We start from the raw sequence: 19,540 nt of genomic DNA on the forward strand, positions 1-19,540 counted from the left end.
ACCAGGCCGTGTCTGAGGGGCCTAAAGAGGGCTTGGTCTGAAGTTTGTGCAGGGGTGTCAATGTAACCTTCTCTTCCACAGCCCCAAGAGTCATTCAGAACAGACGTGGCTGCTGTGATGGGATGTGGAGTGCGACGTGGGCAGGGCTCAGCTGCCACGCAAGCATCAAGGAGCCAGCAGTGACTTTCAAGCTACTCAGTCGTCTACACCTCCTTCCGTTTCCCGGATCACTGCAACCCTCCAAGGACGGTGCTCATCCTTCATCTGGCCTCAGGCTCCTCCACCCCATACCCTCTGCTGAACTTCTCACCACTGCCCCGTCACTCCCAGCTCCCCACCCGAGGCCTATGGGCCATACTGCCCACTCTGCCCCCCTCCATCTGGCAAGCTTCCATCCTCCTCTGTGACCAGATCAAATGTGACCGTGTCACGTCAGCAAGGTCTTCTTCATTTTCCCACACAGAAGGCCAAGTATTGTTTCCACCTCAATGGCAGGCAGCACAGCCTGGCTGTCGGAAGCAGCTGGGGAGAGACTAGTGTAGCAGCCATGCAGCACAGAATGGGGGGGGGGCATCCAGTACAGAAGGGGGGACGCTGCAGAGAAAGGGGGAATATCCAGCACAGGAAGGGGAGGGGGGCCATCCACCTAGAAAGGGGGACAGCACTTGAGAGCTCAGGCTCCAGGACGTTCCACTTCAACTTGAAGTAACAAACCTGGAACAAAACACCAGCAAGTGCTCACTAAGGCAAACTAAGAAAAACTACCTAGGAGAGGGGCAGATTTCCCTAATACAAAGAGTTCTAAGAAATGAATAGGAAAAGGCTGAACAGGTCAAGGTGAAGTCTGGGGAACAGGGAAGGGTCTTAGCTGAACAATCAACTCTTCCAATGTTTACAGTGTTCATAAAACACGGGGGAGCTGAATCAAACGTGTGGGTCAGAGAAGGTGGGTCCCCACTGGGGTGTTCAGGGGCCTCCACCTACCACAGGACGCCCCCCAAACCCCTGCACAGCCTCCAGGAGCGTTACCACCGACCTCAGCCCAGCCCACACCCAGTATCTTCAGCAAGTCAGGAACTGACAGAGAACATACCTCAACGATTAAAAACACAAAACATTTCAAATGAAGCAAGAAATACCTAATTTTTTACAATAACTTAATCCCCAAATAGCTCTACTTCCCACAAAATATACTGGGCCCATAGTATAGGAATGATTTGTCAAAAGTCCAATTTTTCCATTTAGGAAAACACTAGAAATAAGTTTAAATGGAAGGAGCAGAACAGGACAAATGACCTGGTTCCTTCAACAAATAAACTGCAAAACGGGGGGGAAAGAGAGAGAAGGAGCCTGCGGGTTAAGAGAATCAGGAGGTGTATAATCCCAAAGCCACGTGCAGACTTTGCTTTGGCTCCCACAGAACAAATCGACTAAAAACAACAAAAAGAGGAAATTTAAACCATGACTGAGTATTTGATTGTACCAAAGAATTACTGTTATTTTTTCAATGTTATAATGTTATTATGGCTATGTTTTTAAAGAAAGCCTTTATTTTCTTGAGGTATATACGGATATATTTACAAATGAGGTGACAGATATCTGGGATTTGCCTCAAAATAATCCTTTTGGGGAAAAGAGGGGAATTAAAAAAAAAGACCAACAATAATTTGACAACTGTTGAAGCTGAGTAATTAAAACAGAGGGGTCATTATTCTACTCTCTCTACTTTTTAATGTGTATGAAATTTCATAATAAAAAAATTAAAAATTTGGAGTAGGAAATATACCAATTATCACTTTTATTAATACTGATTACAGAAATAAAGCACATCAACATATGAAAAATTCAAACTACTCCAAGAAAGGAACAGTGACGTTGTCACGCCTGGGGTCATCTGTTACTTCAAGATATCTAAATGGAGGACAGCTGACATGGGATACTAGGCTAGACATTTTTGAAAAAGGAGTTTCCTTTTACAAATACTCAAACAAGGGCGATGGACTCCAAATCACTATAAGCTCTTGTAGCAAACCACACAGCAGTTTTCCTCACTGGAGCATATCTGGGCATGAAAATCAGTGACATGCCCCGTTTATTTGTTATGAGTTTGTTTGTTTTATTGCTGGCATTCCTTCTGGGTCATAAAAGTTTTACGAGCTGGTAAAAATTTTGCATGAACTCTGCAAAGCTAACATGACTAATGGTTTCAGTATTCAGCATAAGAGATATACATCCTGAATCTGATTAGTACCGGCACATTCAATTTAAAAAGCATTGGGACAGTGGCACTTTGGGCCCTATTGTAAAAGGCTTATCGCCCGCTCTTATCACTACAATGTGCGATCAAATAATACGGTGAATGTTTAAATTTGAGAAATTATTACAGTAAAAGACACACTGCCATTGAGCCCCCTCAAAATACTTCCCCTCGCTTCGAACACATCCCATTGTTCTTGCCACTTGCTGAAGCAGCTCTGGAAGTCCTCTTTCGTGAGTGTCTTTAGTTGAGCTGTCATGGCTGCCTCGATGTCCTGAATCAATTCAAAATTACCTTTCATGGTCATTTTGACTTTGGGGAAGAGCCAGAAGTCACACGGTGCCAGATCCAGTGAATAAGGTGGATGAGGACACACCGTAATGTTTTCATTGGACAGAAACTGCCGTGTACCAGAAGCGATGTGTGACACAGAGCCTTTCCGTTGTGAGCACAAGATATAGTAAATGCTGCTGCCAAGTGCCATCCAACAGAAAGGCAGGGATCTTCAATATGGGAAGCATCGCATGGAACCTTAGTAACAGTGTGTGACAAGTTTTAACTTGTTCCGTGCAGTCAGGTGTGAGCTACGGTTGAGAGAAGGTGTGTTTTAAAGTGCCAGAAATCATCTTACAGCATGACAATGCTCCATGTCACACATCGCTTTTGGTATGTGGCAATTTCTGTCAAATGAACACATTACAGTGTGTCCTCATCCACCTTATTCACTGGATCTGGTACCGTGTGACTTCTGGCTCTTTCCCAAAGTCAAATGACCATGAAAGGTAAGCGTTTTGAACCGATTCAGGACATCGAGGCAGCCACGACAGAGCGACTAAAGACACATATGAAAGAGGACTTCCACAACTGCTTCAGAAAGTGGCAAGAACGACGGGATATGTGCGTTTGAAGCAAGGGGGAGTATTTTGAGGGGGGTTAATGGCAATATGTCTTTTACTGTGATAATTTTTTTAATTTAAATATTCAGTGTACTGTTTGATCACACTTTACAAATTTTTCCCTAAAGATCCCCTTCAAATGTGGTGCTAGGGAACTTCAGGAATAATGAAAAAACAACAGTTAAATTTCTCCACAGCAACGTTATTTTTAAAAACATTTAAAGTTCATTTTACTGGAGAATATTTTTCTCAGATAATAAATGTAATGTTTTAAGCATCATTAAACTTGCAACACAATCAACAAGAATTAATGCAGAAGGGAAAAAACCAACCGTAGAGAAAAGGTGGACGGTTCTGTGAAATGGGTAACCATTGAGAATGTCATGGATTTTTAAAAGATTTTCTTAATATTACACGACATTTTATTTATATTGCAAACCACCTGTTATAAAAATGCTACTGGAAAAGAAAAACTACAGACTACTTCTCAATTGGGACTATAAATTAAAAATAAATAAAACATGAATAAAAGAGATTCAACTATACAGTTAGAGAATAAAGTGCCATGGCTAAGTGTGTTTTATTCTGGGAATGAATGACTCAAAAGCATTATGTATATTAATATAAACAATAAAAATTAATAGTCTATCAAAGACATATCACAATACTCGATCATGCAATATTTCAACATTAATTTCTCATAAACATTGCACAAAAACAAATCATTTTTAATGATTATGAATAAAATATATATTTTGATATTAAAAAATCTTTCAAATCAATATTCAGTTTTAGTATATAGAATATGCTCTAAAATAAAAAGGAAGAAGTGAAAGAGCTTACCATACATACAGCTGGGGAAGAAGACTTTTACTTAACTTACTAAGGCAGACGCTTCTGTACCACTTGAATTGTTTTAATCATGAGCACACATTACTTTTACCCAAAATAAAAAATAGTACTGGCCTAACGTCATTTCTGAGGTTTTTCATACCTGGTATGCGGGGCAGTCCTCAATCACAAAGAACTCTGACTTGGGCCATCTTGACCATCCTCCACAAACTATCACACAAATCAAAGGAAAGGGACAGTAACTCCAGAAATGTCTGCAGAGGGATTTTTAAAGAAAAGCTGACTAATGATATAGTAGATGCACTGGATTCAAAGAAATCATTAGTTCCCTTTGGGGAGCTTTAAAAACCACAACGTCGGCCGGCCCGGTGGCTCAGGCGGTTGGAGCTCTGTGCCCCTAACTCCAAGGGCTGCCGGTTCGATTCCCACATGGGCCAGTGGGCTCTCAACCACCAGGCTGCCGATTCAACTCCTGGAGTCCCGCAAGGGATGGTGGGCTGCGCCCCCTGCAACTAAGATTGAACATGGCACCTTGAGCTGAGCTGCCGCTGAGCTCCCGCTGAGCTCCCGGATGGCTCAGTTGGTTGGAGCGCGTCCTCTCAACCACAAGGTTGCCGGTTCGACTCCCACAGGGGATGGTGGGCTGCGTCCCCTGCAGCTGGCAGTGGGGGCTGGACCTGGAGCTGAGCTGCGCCCTCCACAACAACTAAGGCTGAAAGGACAACAACTTGGAGCTGAGCAGCGCCCTCCATGGCTAGGATTGAAAAGACAACAACTTGGGGCACGGCCCGGTGGCTCAGGCAGTTAGAGCTCTATGCTCCTAACTCCGAAGGCTGCCGGTTCGATTCCCACATGGGCCAGTGGGCTCTCAACCACAAGGTTGCCAGTTCAATTCCTCGACTCCCCATAGGGATGGTGGGCTGCGCCCCCTGCAACTAGCAACGGCAACTGGACCTGGAGCTGAGCTGCGCCTTCCACAACTAAGACTGAAAGGACAACAACTTGACTTGGAAAAACAAGTCCTAGAAGTATACACCGTTCCCCAATAAAGCCCTATTCCCCCTCCCCAGTAAAAAAAAACACAAACAAAAAAACTACAATGTCTGGTAGCAGCAGCACTTTTCATTACTAGCCCCAAACAGGACAATCCAAATGTCCACCTGGAGTGAATGGCTGGGCTGTGACACACAAATGCAGTGGAACACTAACTACATAACACCAGAAAGAATTAACCGCAGTCATACTCAACTACATGATCCCAATTACTTTTACTTGCAATGACTTCTTCATTGTGATAAAATAGGTATGAGTATAACACAGAATTTGCAATTTTAACCATTTTTAAGGTTGACCAAGGGAAAAAAGGAGACTCAAATCGCTAGAGTTGAAATGAAAGAGAAGGCATTACTACCGATTTTATACAAATAAAAATGATCACTAAGAAATACTATGAATAACCGAATACCAGCAAATTGGATAACTAGATGAAATGAACAAATTCCTAAAAAGACAAAAACTACTAAAACTCAAGAAGAAACAGAAAATGTGCAAAGATCTACAAGTACCATGTTTCCCTGAAAATAAGACCTAGCTGGACCATCAGCTCTAATGCGTCCTTTGGAGCAAAACTTAATATAAGACTTGGTCTTATTTTACTATAAGACCGGGTATAATATGATATAATATAATACCGGGTCTTATATTAATTTTTGCTCCAAAAGACGCATTAACTAACTATATCAAACTAATCAAAAAACTAACCATTCAAAAACAAACCTAGATGGCTTCACAGGTGAATTTTACCAAACATTTAAAGAATTAACACTAATTTTTTACAAGTTCTCAAGAAACTGAAGAGAGAACATTTCCTAACTCATTCTGTGAGGCCAGTATCACCGATACCAAAACCAGACAAAGACATAAAAGTAAAAGAAAAAAAACAGACCAACATCTCTTATGAATATAAATGCAAAAATCCTCAACAAAATACTAGCAAACCAAATCCAACAACAGAGAAAAAGAATTGTACACTACAATCAAGTGGGAGTTATCCCAGGAATGCAAGGTTGGTTCAACATACAAAAATCAATTAATGAAATACATTACATCAATAGAACAAGAAACAAAAGCAGATAGATGCAGAAAAGGCAGTTGACAAAATCCAACACGCTGTTATGACAAAAACACTCAATAAACTAGGAACAGAAGGGAACCCCCTTAACCTGATAAAGGGGATCTGTGAATGCTCACAGCTAACAGTATACTTAATGGTGAAAGAATGCTTTCCTTCCAAGATCAGAAACAAAACAAGAAGGTCTATTCCACACTGTACTAGAGGTTCTAACCAGGACAATTAGGCAACAAACAGAAATAAACGGCATCCAAATTGGAAAAGGAAGGATACTATATTCAAAGGTGACACAATTTTATATAAAAATCCTAAAGAATCCACTAAAAAAGTACTACAATAAACAAGTTCAGTAATCTTGCAGGATACAAGATCAATATAAAACAGCAATTGTATTTATACACATTTGCAATGAACAATCCAAAAATGAGATTAAGAAAACAATTCCACTTAAAAAAAGACCTTGGGAATAATTTAACACAATAAGTGCATATCTTATACTCTACATGTAATTACATGTAAATGTAATTAATGCAACTGAATCAAACAGTTAAAGTTAAAATGGAAAATTTTGTCATACATATTTTACCACAATAAAAAAAGTAAAAACAAATGAGAAAAACTTAAAACTACAAAACATTTTTGAAAAAACACCGAGATATAAATAAATGGAAAGACATACTGTGTTCATGGGTAGAAAGACAATATTGTTAAGACGGCAATACTCCCCAAATTGATGTACAGATTCAATGCAATCACGACCAGAACCCCAGCTGGCTTCAGAGAAGCTGACAAACTGATCCTAAAATATATATAGAAATTCAAGGAACCCAGAATTGCCAAAACATTCTTGAAAAAAAAGAAATTTGGAGGACTCCCACTTCCCAGATTCAAGACTTACTACAACATACTACAAAGCAACGGTAATCAAGACAATGTGACACTGGCATGAGGAGATATGTAACAATGGAACAGACCTGAGAGTCCAAAAATAAATCCATACATTTATGGTTCATTGACAAGAATGCCAAGACCATTGAATGCGAAATAGTCTTCAACAAATAATGCTGGGACAACAGGATACCCCCATGCAAAAGAATGTGGAACCCCTACCTCACACCATATATAAAAATTGACTCAAAATGGGTCACAGACCTAAATAGCAATGGATTCTTAGATATGACACCAAAAGCAACAAAAGAAAAATTTAATTGGACTTCATCAAAATTAAAAATGTTTTTGCTTCAAAGGAAACCATCAAGAAAGTGAAATAATAACCCACAAAACAGGAGAAAATATTTGCAAATCATACATTTGATGAAGGACTTGTATCCAGAATATATAAAGAACTCTTAGAACTCAACAACAAAAAGACAACACAATTAAAAAATGGATAAAGGAATTGAACAGACATACCACTCCTAGGTATACACCCAAGAAAAATGAAAACATCTGTCCACGCAAAACCTTATACATGGGGGTCGGCCTGGTGGCTCAGGTGGTTGGAGCTCCGTGCTCTTAACTCTGAAGGCTGCCAGTTCGATACCCACATGGGCCAGTGGGCTCTCAACCACAAGGTTGCTGGTTCAATTCCTCGAGTCCCGCAAGGGTTGGTGGGCTCTGCCCCCTGCAACTAAGATTGAGCATGGCACCTTGAGCTGAGCTGCCTCCCGGATGGCTCAGTTGGTTGGAGCATGGGCTGTCAACCACAAGGTTGCCAGTCGATTCCTGGAGTCCCGCAAGGGATGGTGGGCTGCGCCCCCTGCAACTAGAAAAATGGCAACTGGACCTGGAGCTGAGCTGCGCCCTCCACAACTAAGACTGAAAGGACAACAACTTGAAGCGGAACAGCACCCTCCACAACTAAGATTGAAAGGACAACAACTTGACTTGGAAAAAGTCCTGGAAGTACACACTGCTCCCCAATAAAATCTTTAAAAAAAAAACCAAAAAACACCTTATTCATGCATGTTCACAGCAACATTAGCCACAATAGCCAAAAGGTAGAAACCACCCAAATGTCCAATGTATAAATGACCAATGAGCACATGAAAAGATGCTCAGCACCATTAGGCCTTAAGCGAAAATCAAACTAAAATCATAATGAGATACCACTTCACACCCACTATGTTGGCTAGAATAAAAAAGACAAATAATAACAAGTGTCGGCGAAGATGTGAAGAAACTAGAACCCTTACATGCTGCTGATGGGAATGTAAAATGGTATAGGTGCTAGGGAAAACAACCTGGCAGTTCCTCAAAATGCTAAACATGAATGACCCAGCAATTCCACTCCCAGGTATACACCCCAAAAAATGAAAACACAAAAGCTTATATATGAATGTTCACAGCAACATTAGTCACAAGAGCCAAACGTAGAAATGAGCCAAATGTCCATCACCTGATGAATGCATGAACAAACGTGGGCTATCCACACAATGGAACATTATATGGCAATAAAAAGGAATGAAATACATACCTACCCTTGAAAACATTATGCTACATGAAAAATATCCGGCACAAAAGACCACATATTATATGGTTCCATTTACAGGAAATGTCCAGAATAGGTAAATAAACAGTGGAGATGGCACAACCCTAGAAATACCCTAAAACCACTGCATTATACAATTTAGACAGGTAAATTGTATATGGGTTGTACCTCAACAAAGCCATTATCAAACAGTAAGTAAACAAAGAAAATAAATCATCTGGAAATTGAAAATAGCAAAGAAACCTTCCTTTTCCACTAAATAAACAAACAATCAGTTCGCTGTGTAATTCAACGTACGTGTCTCTCATATTGCTGATAGACAACTGGTTTTGGTTCAATAACCCTCTTAACGTATTATTTCACAAGGATTATCACAACTTCATAAACACAAATCTTGCTTTTTGAAAAAATAATTAAATATTTGTAGAAGGAAACATATCCAGGCTTATCACTTTGGTTACATAAAACCATAGTAATGCTAATGTTTCGAGAAACATTTTTGTGCTAACTCTCTACTACAACTGCCAGCCTTGACAGTTTAATCAACTCGTGAAATTGGAAATAGAGCTTTCCCAGTGACTTCCCAGTTTGCTGCTGGTTCAGACAACATAGCCTACGAACTTGAAAGCACATTTTGTTACCATACTTACAGACTTTCCAATAATCTCATTTCAAATACTTAGGGTTAAAAAATAACAAATCCGTTTGTGATAGAGCTGCAGAATTTCTTTAATAGCCATTAATTACGAAATCAACATCTTGCTCAATAGTGAAGAATCAACACAAATGCTAGTGCAAGTTAATAATGTATAAGTTAAAAGAATAAACTCAGCCCTGATTTAAAGTTTTTAAACAAAATGAGAGAAATTCAATGATTTCAATTCAATTCTTCCACATGAACAGGGGTAAAGTACAATAGAGAACAGGCCTTAAAATGCAGTTTGGGTGTCATGCGAGGTCATTTACTGTTATCTGTGTTTTTAGAAAACTATGAATGGCAAGAACATTTCTTATTCTGCTCTTTATTTAATATTAGTGATTTCTTCCTATGTACCGAAAGCATTGGAGTTAAACAGATTCAGCTCCATGTCACTTCCAGAAAGATCCTCACACACGCAGGCCCCAAGTCACAAACACCCATTGCCAACATCTCCACAGACACCCCGCTGCCTCACCCCATGCCCACCCTGCAGGGCTGCTCCCCAGCCACTTCCCCGCCACCCTTTATCCTGCTCTCAATATAGCATCACGTGACTCCCTTCTCCACATCCTTTACTCTCCTCCCTTTCACCCTTTCAATGTTGTACAGGTACTAGAGAAAAACGTGCCCTCCCTTATTCCCATTTCTTCTTTCTACTTGTAAGAAAATCTTTCTAATAGGAATAGAAATGGCAGTACATCCAAATCAAAGAAAATAGTAAATACACACTCTGACTTCACAGAGAGATGAAAATGAGGGTACGGTTCAGCTTAGTGCATAGAACACCCACCTTATCTCTGCGCCACCTGGAACCCCTACTAAAATGGCAGCATATAGTTACAAGGAGATACAGCCTCAAGGAGAACACAAGCTCTGGAAGAACAGGAATTTTGTTTTGTGTCTCCCTCTGCTGAATTCCCGTTTCTGGAGTCCGTGTCACCATTGCAGAGCCCTGCACATCTTAAGTCCTTAAAAAATTACTTGAATGAATGGATAACAGGGCGATGACAGCAGACTACAATGTCAACCTAATTTTTCACAGTGGGAAAAGCAAATGGACAAGTGGTGTCTAACTTAGCAAAACTAGAAAGCCAAAAGGTAAGTGTGTTAGGTGACGGTAAGAAGGCTCAGGAATTATCAGCAGCACTAAGGTCTCTGAAGGCCTGAACAGTAATGGCCAGAACACAGGACTGGCTTCATGTCTGCAGGAGCACTTATACCCAGATCTCCTCCCGCCGTCCGCCACCCCCCCACCGGCCCTCCTCCACCTCACCCCACTTCCCACAAAGCTGGCGCCAGGCATATACCACCTCCCAGGCACCGGACCGGAAACCCCTCTCTGGGGGAACTGACAGGCCCAAGAGAAAGTTATTTTAGCAAGTTCTGGAAGTGCCCCCTCAAACTGGCATGGTCCCCGGCCTATTTCCTAAAAATGAGACTCAACATTTAAAGTTTGTCTGTGCACAGTTTCAAATCAGCCCGCTCATAATTATGAAAAGACGGCCAACAATCACCAGGTATTTGGAGCAAAGCTTCTGACATCAAAGACAAAGACCAAAGTAGAAACCAGGAGAAAAAGGACTCAGAAGAAACAAAGACAACACAGGAAACAAAGAAAAAGTCTATAAAACATAAATGTGCACACAAATCAATAAAAAATATTAATAAGAAATGTAAAAAATGTATTGCCTTCGTAAAACAAAAACAGGATGTTAGAAACAGAAATACTGAGAACAGAAACGCTTAAAGATATGATGGCAGAAATAAAATTCAATACAAGGACTAGAAGATAAAGTTGAGGCCCTCTCCCAGAAAAATCAAACAAAAAGATAAACGAATGGGAAAAAGTAGGAGAAAAGGAAATTAACAGAACACTCCAGAAGGTCCACTATCTGGGTAATAGGAGATCGAGAAGGCTGGCAAGGAGAAATCAAAGAAATGATTATCAAGAATGAATACGGAAAAGTTTCCCAGAGCTGAAGGACCCAAGTGTCCCCACCAAAAAACCCCACCAAGGAACACTAGGGATAGACAGAAGTCTCCAAAGGCTTCCGGAGATAAAACAAATCACAAAAAGGCTTGGGAATCACAATCTTCTTAGTCTTCTCATCACCAACAATTAAAGGTAGACAGCAATGAAGTCATGCTTTCACTTCTGAGGAAAAAAGGGTTCTAAGCTAGAATTCAACATCCAGGCAAACTGTCATTCAAGTGTTAAGGGAAGAAAAGGTATTTTCAGACAGACTATGTCTCAAGAAATGTCTCTCTGATGAATTCTTTCTCAGAAAGCCACTAGAAGACATTCTCCACCCAAAGGAGAAAGACATGGAGTCCAGAAAAGGGGAGCTCAACAGAGAGCGACAAAAGAATTTCCGTAAGGAATGAAGAGAAGTCTCAGGATGACGGCTAAAGTGCAGGCCAAGAGAACAAGTGGCCGAGGATGGACCAGTAAATGAAAGGCTCTGCAAGGGCTGAAAGTGACAGATGACTCCAGGCGACTGGCTGTACTGGCGAGAGATACTTAACTACCGGGACTAAATTCATGATTTGTACACTGGCATCCAGGCTAAAGAAAAGGAAAAACTAATTCAGACCAATAAACACAAAAGACAGGCAATTAACTGTATCTTATGTGACTTACCCAATGATAACATAAACCTGAGTATCAACTGAAACAAAAATTATTACATAACCATCTGGGAAAAGGGAGAGGAAGGGATGTGTGTCAGGGCGTTGAGGGAGGTGGGGAGCATTCTGTAGCCTTTCTTCTACAGAAGTCAACAGATAATGTCTACAATAGAGAAACCAGAAATTAACAGTGCGAGCGTACTACATACAAGCATGAAGCCTGCGGCAGGAATTGCTAAATAAATCCCCGTCAATATCCGAGATTCTGGACGCAGTGCAGACACCTTCACCCAGCGGCCTGGAATGCAGAGGGGGGTGGCCACCATCAGATGAGGGAGTGAGAGCAGGTGACTTCTTGAAATGAGGATATTTTACTACCCTGGACTGCCAACATCCCAATCCCACATGAGGGAGAAATCAACCTTGGTTCTGCTCAAGGCACTGTTATCTGGTTCTCTGTTCTGGCAGCTGAATGTGATCCTGAGACAGACAGGGTAAGTAGAACAGAGGGGTTGAGTGGCTGCTTATGAAAGTCAGAACCCAGAGTGGGCGGGAGGGCAGAGCGCCTGCTGTTTTGCATTACAACTCTGTAGAACTACGACTTTTAAAACTAAATGCAACGCTTTAATAAAGGTAAAATTATATTTAAAGAAAATCACCCCACAGCACTTCTGGTGCTGTTAATTTCAACTTCAAAACTAAGATTAGATGTGTCTTTTCAGGTCAATTTTAAATTCTAATATTGGACCATGGATTTCAGACCTGAGTTTTTCAAGGCAAGAGAATATGAAGTCATTGTGGAGGTTTCGGAAAAGGGGGAGTTGATAAAAATGAAAGGCAGCGTTTAATTAAGACTGATTTCGCAGCAGTATTTACATTTTCAAGTGAGAAAGGTATTCACTCAGGTCTGATGGCTTCAGAGCTTCTGCTAGGCCAGTGACAATGGAAATGGAAAGAAAAAGCTACAATAAACTTGAGATATTTCAAAGCAGGTGCCAGCAAGGAGGCCCGAGGCTGACCACAGTCCAGTGGAGAAGAGAAACCCCAGCTAGGCTGCAAGGCTGCTCGCTCAGAAATGACTCAGGAAAACATCCAGAGCCTGGTTTACCCAGGGGAGAGTGGGGATGGGGTGGGTAGAGGGCAGATCACGTGATCACTCAAATTCCTAACAGTTTTCAAACCCATGCTTCTGTGATTCTGGAGGCTGGCGGGATCACCACCATCCCAATCACATTAGGAATCTCCTTAGAAAAATAAGTTCCACACGTCTCCCAAGAAGCTCCAATGCAAGATCGAATTCAACTGAAATTTACAGCTCAATTCAAATTTCTCTTTGAATTTCTAATCCTTTTCTAAGGATAAATAAGAAAATCCAAAGTCTCCTAGTATATAAATGATCCCTTTTGCAAAGTTTTCCTCTAAAAACAATTTTGTTGCCAGTTACCTACCAGTGAATAAAATTAACCAAAAACCAAATACACAAAACCTTATACACAGATTGTCTGAAAGCATATTGTAATGTGTGACCTTTATTTCATACTCATAGGTAGTATCTCTTTTGGGTTTGTTGGGTTTTTTTGAAGTTGTTTCTCTGGTAGATTTTAAGTCCATATATATAGTTCATATTGTCAAAACACTTGTGATTTAAAATCTAAGGAAAGTGTATTTTCCTCTCATCTATCTTCGTTAGTGAGATTCTCACACAAATTTAAGATAACTTGAACATACTGTCATTCTGGAAAATTCTAAGAATCTAAGAATCAAACAAATTTGGGACAATAACCAAAAGGTGTTATGTTATGTTATGGGGGTTAGGGTGATGTGATTATAGGGTTGTTGTTTTTTTTAATTCTTTTGAAATTACCTTTATTTTATTCCCTTTTTGATAAAAAAGCTAAAAATTTGTATTTGGTCTCTTCCAGCAAGATCCTTACTTCATTAGTCTCAAAAGATACTCTCTGCCTCTTTACCAAGAAAAACCTTCAGAAGTTTTGCAGTTCTTAATATAGTTTGGAATTAACAGTCTGTTTGCTCCCGTGTTTACCAGCATCTGAGCACAGCCAGGAGGGGGTTGCCAAGGGCAGCAGGAGGCAGGGCAGAGGCAGGGGAGCTACCTGCCAGCCCTGCGGAGTGTGAGGCGGCTGCCCGGTGCCTCTGGGTCCTGTGCTTGCAGAGTTCACTGCCCACCAGTCCCTCTGTGGGGTGGCTCACACCGTGGTACCGAGATGAGGACAACTCGCTCCAACTCCACTTTTATTTACTGCAAGTCGAGATTTAATGGACATACTGTTCACTTTAAAGTCCCACTGTCAGCGGAGGAGGTTGTAGGAGAGAAAAGGTAGGTAAGGCTGGCTTGGTAGGTAATGTCTGGCGGTTTCCATTCCCATCACATGCCACATGCTCCCCCTCACTGTGCGTTTCAAAAAGTAGGAATAAAACCTAAATTATGCTAGCCTAATCTTTATTATACAATCCCAATATCTCCCTACAATTTGGTGCTTATTATAATATTCAAAAGACCTGTTTCTTAAATCTGTTATTTAAAAAAAGTGTTCCCATGTTATGCAAACATCCCATCTGGAAAAACCATTAAGATTAAAACATATCTTGAGATGTTTAGCACCATCTGTGAAGCCTGAACTTATTCCACTTGGTAGAGTCAGCCCACTCACAACCCATGCTGCGCACCCCCACGCTGACAGACATGGGGATGCAATCAGAGAAGGACTGTGAGAAGGTACGGTGCCATTCATAGTAAGAAAAGGCACCTAGGAGGAAATTAGACTGAGGGCTGAAAGAGGAATCCTGTTCCTGATAGAGGACATACGGGGCATGGTGAGAGAAGCTGGCCCTGACTAGGAACCGGTAGACTCACACCTAGGCCAGCCTCCGTGAGGCGTGGCTGCACCAGCAGCAAGCCTTACACCTCCCACCCTGGCTGCAGGCCACAGGGGACACGCATGGAGGGCCACTGTGGTCCACCCGGTGCCAAGGGGCTGGGACTTCAAACATCAGCTCCACCGAAATGTCACACGAGCCATAACACTGCAGCCACGTTACATATTTAACACATGTAAGAGTATTTCCATGTAACAAAGATGAAAGACAATTCATCTCATTTCAGTTGTCCATGTTTGTTGTTGTTTATAGAAATTTCAGTGTTTCACATGCTCTACTTCAAATGGTATCAAATTTGCATTAAAATAGCTTAAAGAAATACACATGCAAAGCAGAGTATTTCCAACTTTTAATTAAGGTCCATGATTTAATAGAAAAAACTAATCAAACTGTAAACATAATCAAGGGAAAATTAGAGACAATAACCTACACTGAAGGCTAGGATGACTCTTGTTCCAAGCAACCACTGTGGAAATAAGAAAATAAGAGCCAGAAACAGTCTTCTTTTAAAACTTAAAAACTTTATTATCTGTGCTTTCTAGATTTCCTCAAAGATTTCCCAATAAGTCTCAAAATCTGAGCTGAATCAGCCACTTTCCTTCCTTAAGTTTCAAGAATTCCACCTACCTGTCATTAGACACCTAGCAAGATTTGGAAGGTGAGGAGGGACTGGCCTTCTGCATGAGCGGACTCCGAGGTTTCAAACTTCCTCGTGTGTGAATCCCGCAACGCAACAACCCACAGACTGAGAGCCTGCGTACCTGTTTCCTGAGCAGCAGTCGCTAGGGTGCTTGATAATGCTCCACAAACAACTCTGTCGGGAAGACCACCCTAGCCTTCCAATCTCAGTGTCCGAGTCTTCCAACTAACGCTAAATAATGACTGCACACATCTCAACTAGTGACACACCACTGCAGTTACAATGGTGCATATGCTAACACACACGAGATCAGACACTACTTCTAAAGATATACTAGTATTTCATTAAAATGCCACCTTAAAGGGAAGTCCATGCTTCCTCTCTGTAACTTAGTTTATACTTCTGTGCAAACTGAGTTCTTGGGATAATGTAATTTATCTGTAATCGTAATTTCCAACAAGCCAGAATACAATTTTGAAAATATTTCTATCTTAATAGCACACGGCTTCTGTTTAGATCTGGCAAGGTCAAATCTCCTAAAATAAGAGCTCCACACAGGCTGAGAAGAGCTTCCTTCAGCGAAGCCTGCCAATTCAGAGTGGCTGGCACTGTCTGGTGGTGGGGTGCTGCACAAGGACCCCTGGCCCACACGGCACCCAGCCTTCGGACTAGCTCCACCGAGACACTGCTCAGTTCCCAGGCCAGAGGCCAGGGGACCACACCTTACCAGCGACAGGAGCCTTCCCTCTGCTTCCTCCTTTCAGTCACCCTTTTACTCAAAGACTACACAGAGTTGAACCTGATGTGGAACTCTGGATTTCAAGATCGAATGCTCAGGAAGGAGTGGCAAATACAATATTCAGAAGGCTCAGATGTAAGAGGCACCAAAGACCTCACTTTCAAAGCAACTGTGACGTCAGTTAATTATTCAGTTGGAAATCAGGTCACTGATAAAGGACCCCAGAAAGTGATTACTCTCATTTTACTGATACTGTACTGGTGTGTAACCAAGAATGGTCCTCCCCACCGAACTAACGCGTAGTAACAGGCTACCCTGGGGCTCAGGGCCTCCTTCTGCTGCTCTCACAAGACATCAGGGCAACATCTTGCTAAGGAGCAAAAACCAGAAGCCCTCTAAAGAATATGGTAACTTAAGGTTTAATTTGTAAACAAAATTCCAATTCCAGTTACTACCATTTTGGCTGAGTAGGAGGCCTCACTGCAGAATACATTCGTTTGTTTCTTCCCGTAAACATCTGCTTTATCAGCACTAAAGGTTAGAAATTACTGGTTCAAACAGCACAGTCCTAGTGCAATGACACAAACGACCCAAGGACAGGATTTTCATAGGTTCGGCCTGCACACAGCACCTTGCAAGTCGAGCCTTTTAGGTGAGTCTGGGGGTCCTGACAGAATGCCCATGGTGGGGAAAGGTGAAGCCAAAGGGTTTCACTTCACTGGGAGCAGTCTTCGGGATTCTGATGATCATTAAATGGTTTAAGCAAGTTTGTGTCCTAATGAAGCATAACAGATTAGTTGATCAATGATTACGGGATTACAGACCCCTGAATGAACTAGAGAAGGCATGCAAAGATCAGATGAAAAAAGTTTTTAAACGACTTCCATATACTGACAGTTCCAGCTGCCCCCAAAAACATTAAAAGGGTCTGGTGTAATTACAAAAAAGAATCAATTTGCTCTTGCATGGCGTATTCAAAATAAGGCTTTTAATCCTAAAATTCCCTTGGAGGTGTCACAGTAAAGAGGGTGTGCAGACCCTCGGCACCAAGGGAATGTAAACAGGCTGTCACCTAGGAGGGTCCCGGGAGTGGCTCAGGGGCCGGGGGGCCCACGGGACTGTTGGGGAGACAGATGCAAAAAGCACACGCCGCTGCTGCACCAGCCAGCGAAGTGTGTGTGGGGGGAGGCCCCGGACCGTGACTCTGGCCCCCAGAGCGGGGGCCGGGGCTGGGGGTGGATATCCCAGTGAGCGCTGCAGGAAATGATATCCAGACTCGGAGGGTGGATGTAGGAAGCGGCAGGGGCGCTGGCCCGGCGGGGGCGGGGGGGGAGCGGGAGTGGGAACGGAGGATGTGGCTCCTCGGGGCAGGATGAGGGGGCGGCACGGCCGAAGGCGGCTGTGCGAGGGCCTGCGCGCAGGGAGGGACGCGGTCCCGCGAAGGGCCGGAGCGGCCGGAGCGGGCTGGGGAGCGGGCTCCACGGAAGCCCGAGGGCAGCGCGGAGGTGGCGGCAGGGCGGGGAGAAAGGTGAGCGCGGGCGGGGCTCCGGGGGCTTGGGGGTCCGGCGCGCGCCCCGCGAGCACTTACCCCACTCGAGGAACTCCGCCACATACTTGTCGCGGCGCAGGGCCGAGTGGCTGCACTCGGTGTACAGGCAGACGAGCACGTCGAGCAGCGTCTCCACGCTCAGGGCGCTCTCGTTGCGCCAGGGCCCGTCCAGGAGCAGCTGCTCCAGCTTCTTGAGCCGCACCTTGGCCGACATGGTGCCGCGCGGCCCGCTCCCCACTCGCCGGCCTCTCGCCGCCCGCTCGGCCAGTCCGTCAGGGCGAGCCCTCGGGGGCCCGGCGGCCGCGAGCCCCGGCAGCGGCGGCGCCTCGTCGCCGCCCCGTCCGCGTCGTCGCGCCCCGGCCTAGGCCGACATCTTGGGCTCGGTCCCGGCGGCGCAGCGTCTGGGGCGCCGGGCCCCGCGGGTCCATGGGCCGGTCCCCCCCCCCAGCGCCGCCGCCCGCCCCGCCTCGGCCCCGCCGCGCGCCCCTCGGCCCCGCCCGCAGCCGCACCCTCCCCGCCGCCAGCCACCCGCCGACCTGCAGCGGCGCAGACCCGAGCGCAGCGCAAACCCGGCCGGCGCCCCACCGACCCGGCGGCCCAGCCCCGCGGCCCGCAGCCAACCAGGGCGCGGCCAGCGCGGGCGCAGCCAACCACGGCGGGGCCGGCCACCGCCGCGCTGACCTCAGCGCGCCGCCCCGCCCCGGCCCTGCGTCCCGGCTCCCGGCTCCCGGCGGGATCGGGCCTCGCCGCTCGCCGTAGGGAGGCCGGGATGCTGGGAAGGCTGGGGGCGGGGCGGGGCGGCGCGGAGGGGAGCGACGCCCGGAGGGGGCGTGGCCGGAGGGCGTGGCCAGCGGGAGCCAGTGCGCGGCCGAGATTGCGGGGCCGGCGCGTGCGCGGAGGGCGCCCGAGCGGCGTGCGGGGTCGCTGCGCCGTCTGGCCGCCGTGTGCAGGGTCCGCGCTGGCGCACGTCAGGGTCTCCATGGGCAGCAAGAAGCTCGGCGCATCCGCCGCCTGCCCTCACCAGCCTGGGACTTCGGGGCCGCCCCACCGGCGCAACTGTGGAGGCCTCGGCGCGGGACGAACTGTTTTAAAACCAGGGCTCGTCCGAGCTCGGAACGGCCTTCGAAAATGCGAGCCCACCTCTGACTTGACAGACAGGAAACTGCGGCCAGGACAGGCGGGGCTGCAGCAGAAGCGGCGGCCCAGCGGGCCACCCAGCGCCCGGTGAATTCGTGATACCCCACAGAGGACACTTTCAATTCCACTGTCCAACTTACCCCTCCCCGCAAACAAATGTCTTGGGATAGCAAATTGTTAGGAAGCAGCCGGCTGTTTGTGTCTAGGGTTTCCAGGCGGGAATTCCCGCCCGTTCTCAGGAATAATTTTCGCTTTCCCGTTCCGGAATCCCGAGAAAAGTTGGTCGGGAAATCGGGAAAATCAGCTCCTTGAATCCAGGTGGTTGGTAGTATCTGCTGTCACTTTGTGAAAACGATTCATCGTGAGAACAGAAAACAGTTTATATCTCGGGATTCCGGAATGGGAAAGCGGGGAGTGGGGGGGGGGCGGATCCTGAGAGCGGGCGGGAATTCCCGCCTGGAAACCCTATTTGTGTCCAGGCTGGGTTTGCCTAGCGAGTCACTGCTTGCCTGAACCAAGATTGTTGGTTTATCTGTGTGGCGGGGAGAGGAGGGTGGCGGCGAATACCCCCACTCTAGTTCTTGACGTCAGGACAGCAGGGACCGCCTGGAACTGGTGGTCA

The 19,540-nt window shown here is 44.9% G+C and overlaps 1 protein-coding gene across 2 annotated transcripts in view; it reads right to left on the reverse strand.

The window, feature by feature from the left end:
- The window catches only part of CDC42BPB (CDC42 binding protein kinase beta), a 100,984-nt gene extending 82,605 nt beyond the window's left edge, over positions 1–18,379 (reverse strand). The window contains exon 1 of one of the 2 annotated variants that reach the window (XM_081047867.1): positions 17,821–18,379. In XM_081047867.1, the coding sequence (XP_080903993.1) occupies positions 17,821–17,995 (175 nt within the window). In that variant the 5' untranslated portion in view covers positions 17,996–18,379. The remainder of the gene's footprint in view (positions 1–17,820) is intronic. The other variant, XM_081047866.1, reaches the window with a different exon arrangement.
- Positions 18,380–19,540: the final 1,161 nt, after the last annotated feature.

Source organism: Rhinolophus hipposideros (genome assembly GCF_964194185.1).
Source record: "Rhinolophus hipposideros genome assembly, chromosome: 5".
NCBI classification, from domain to species: domain Eukaryota; kingdom Metazoa; phylum Chordata; class Mammalia; order Chiroptera; family Rhinolophidae; genus Rhinolophus; species Rhinolophus hipposideros.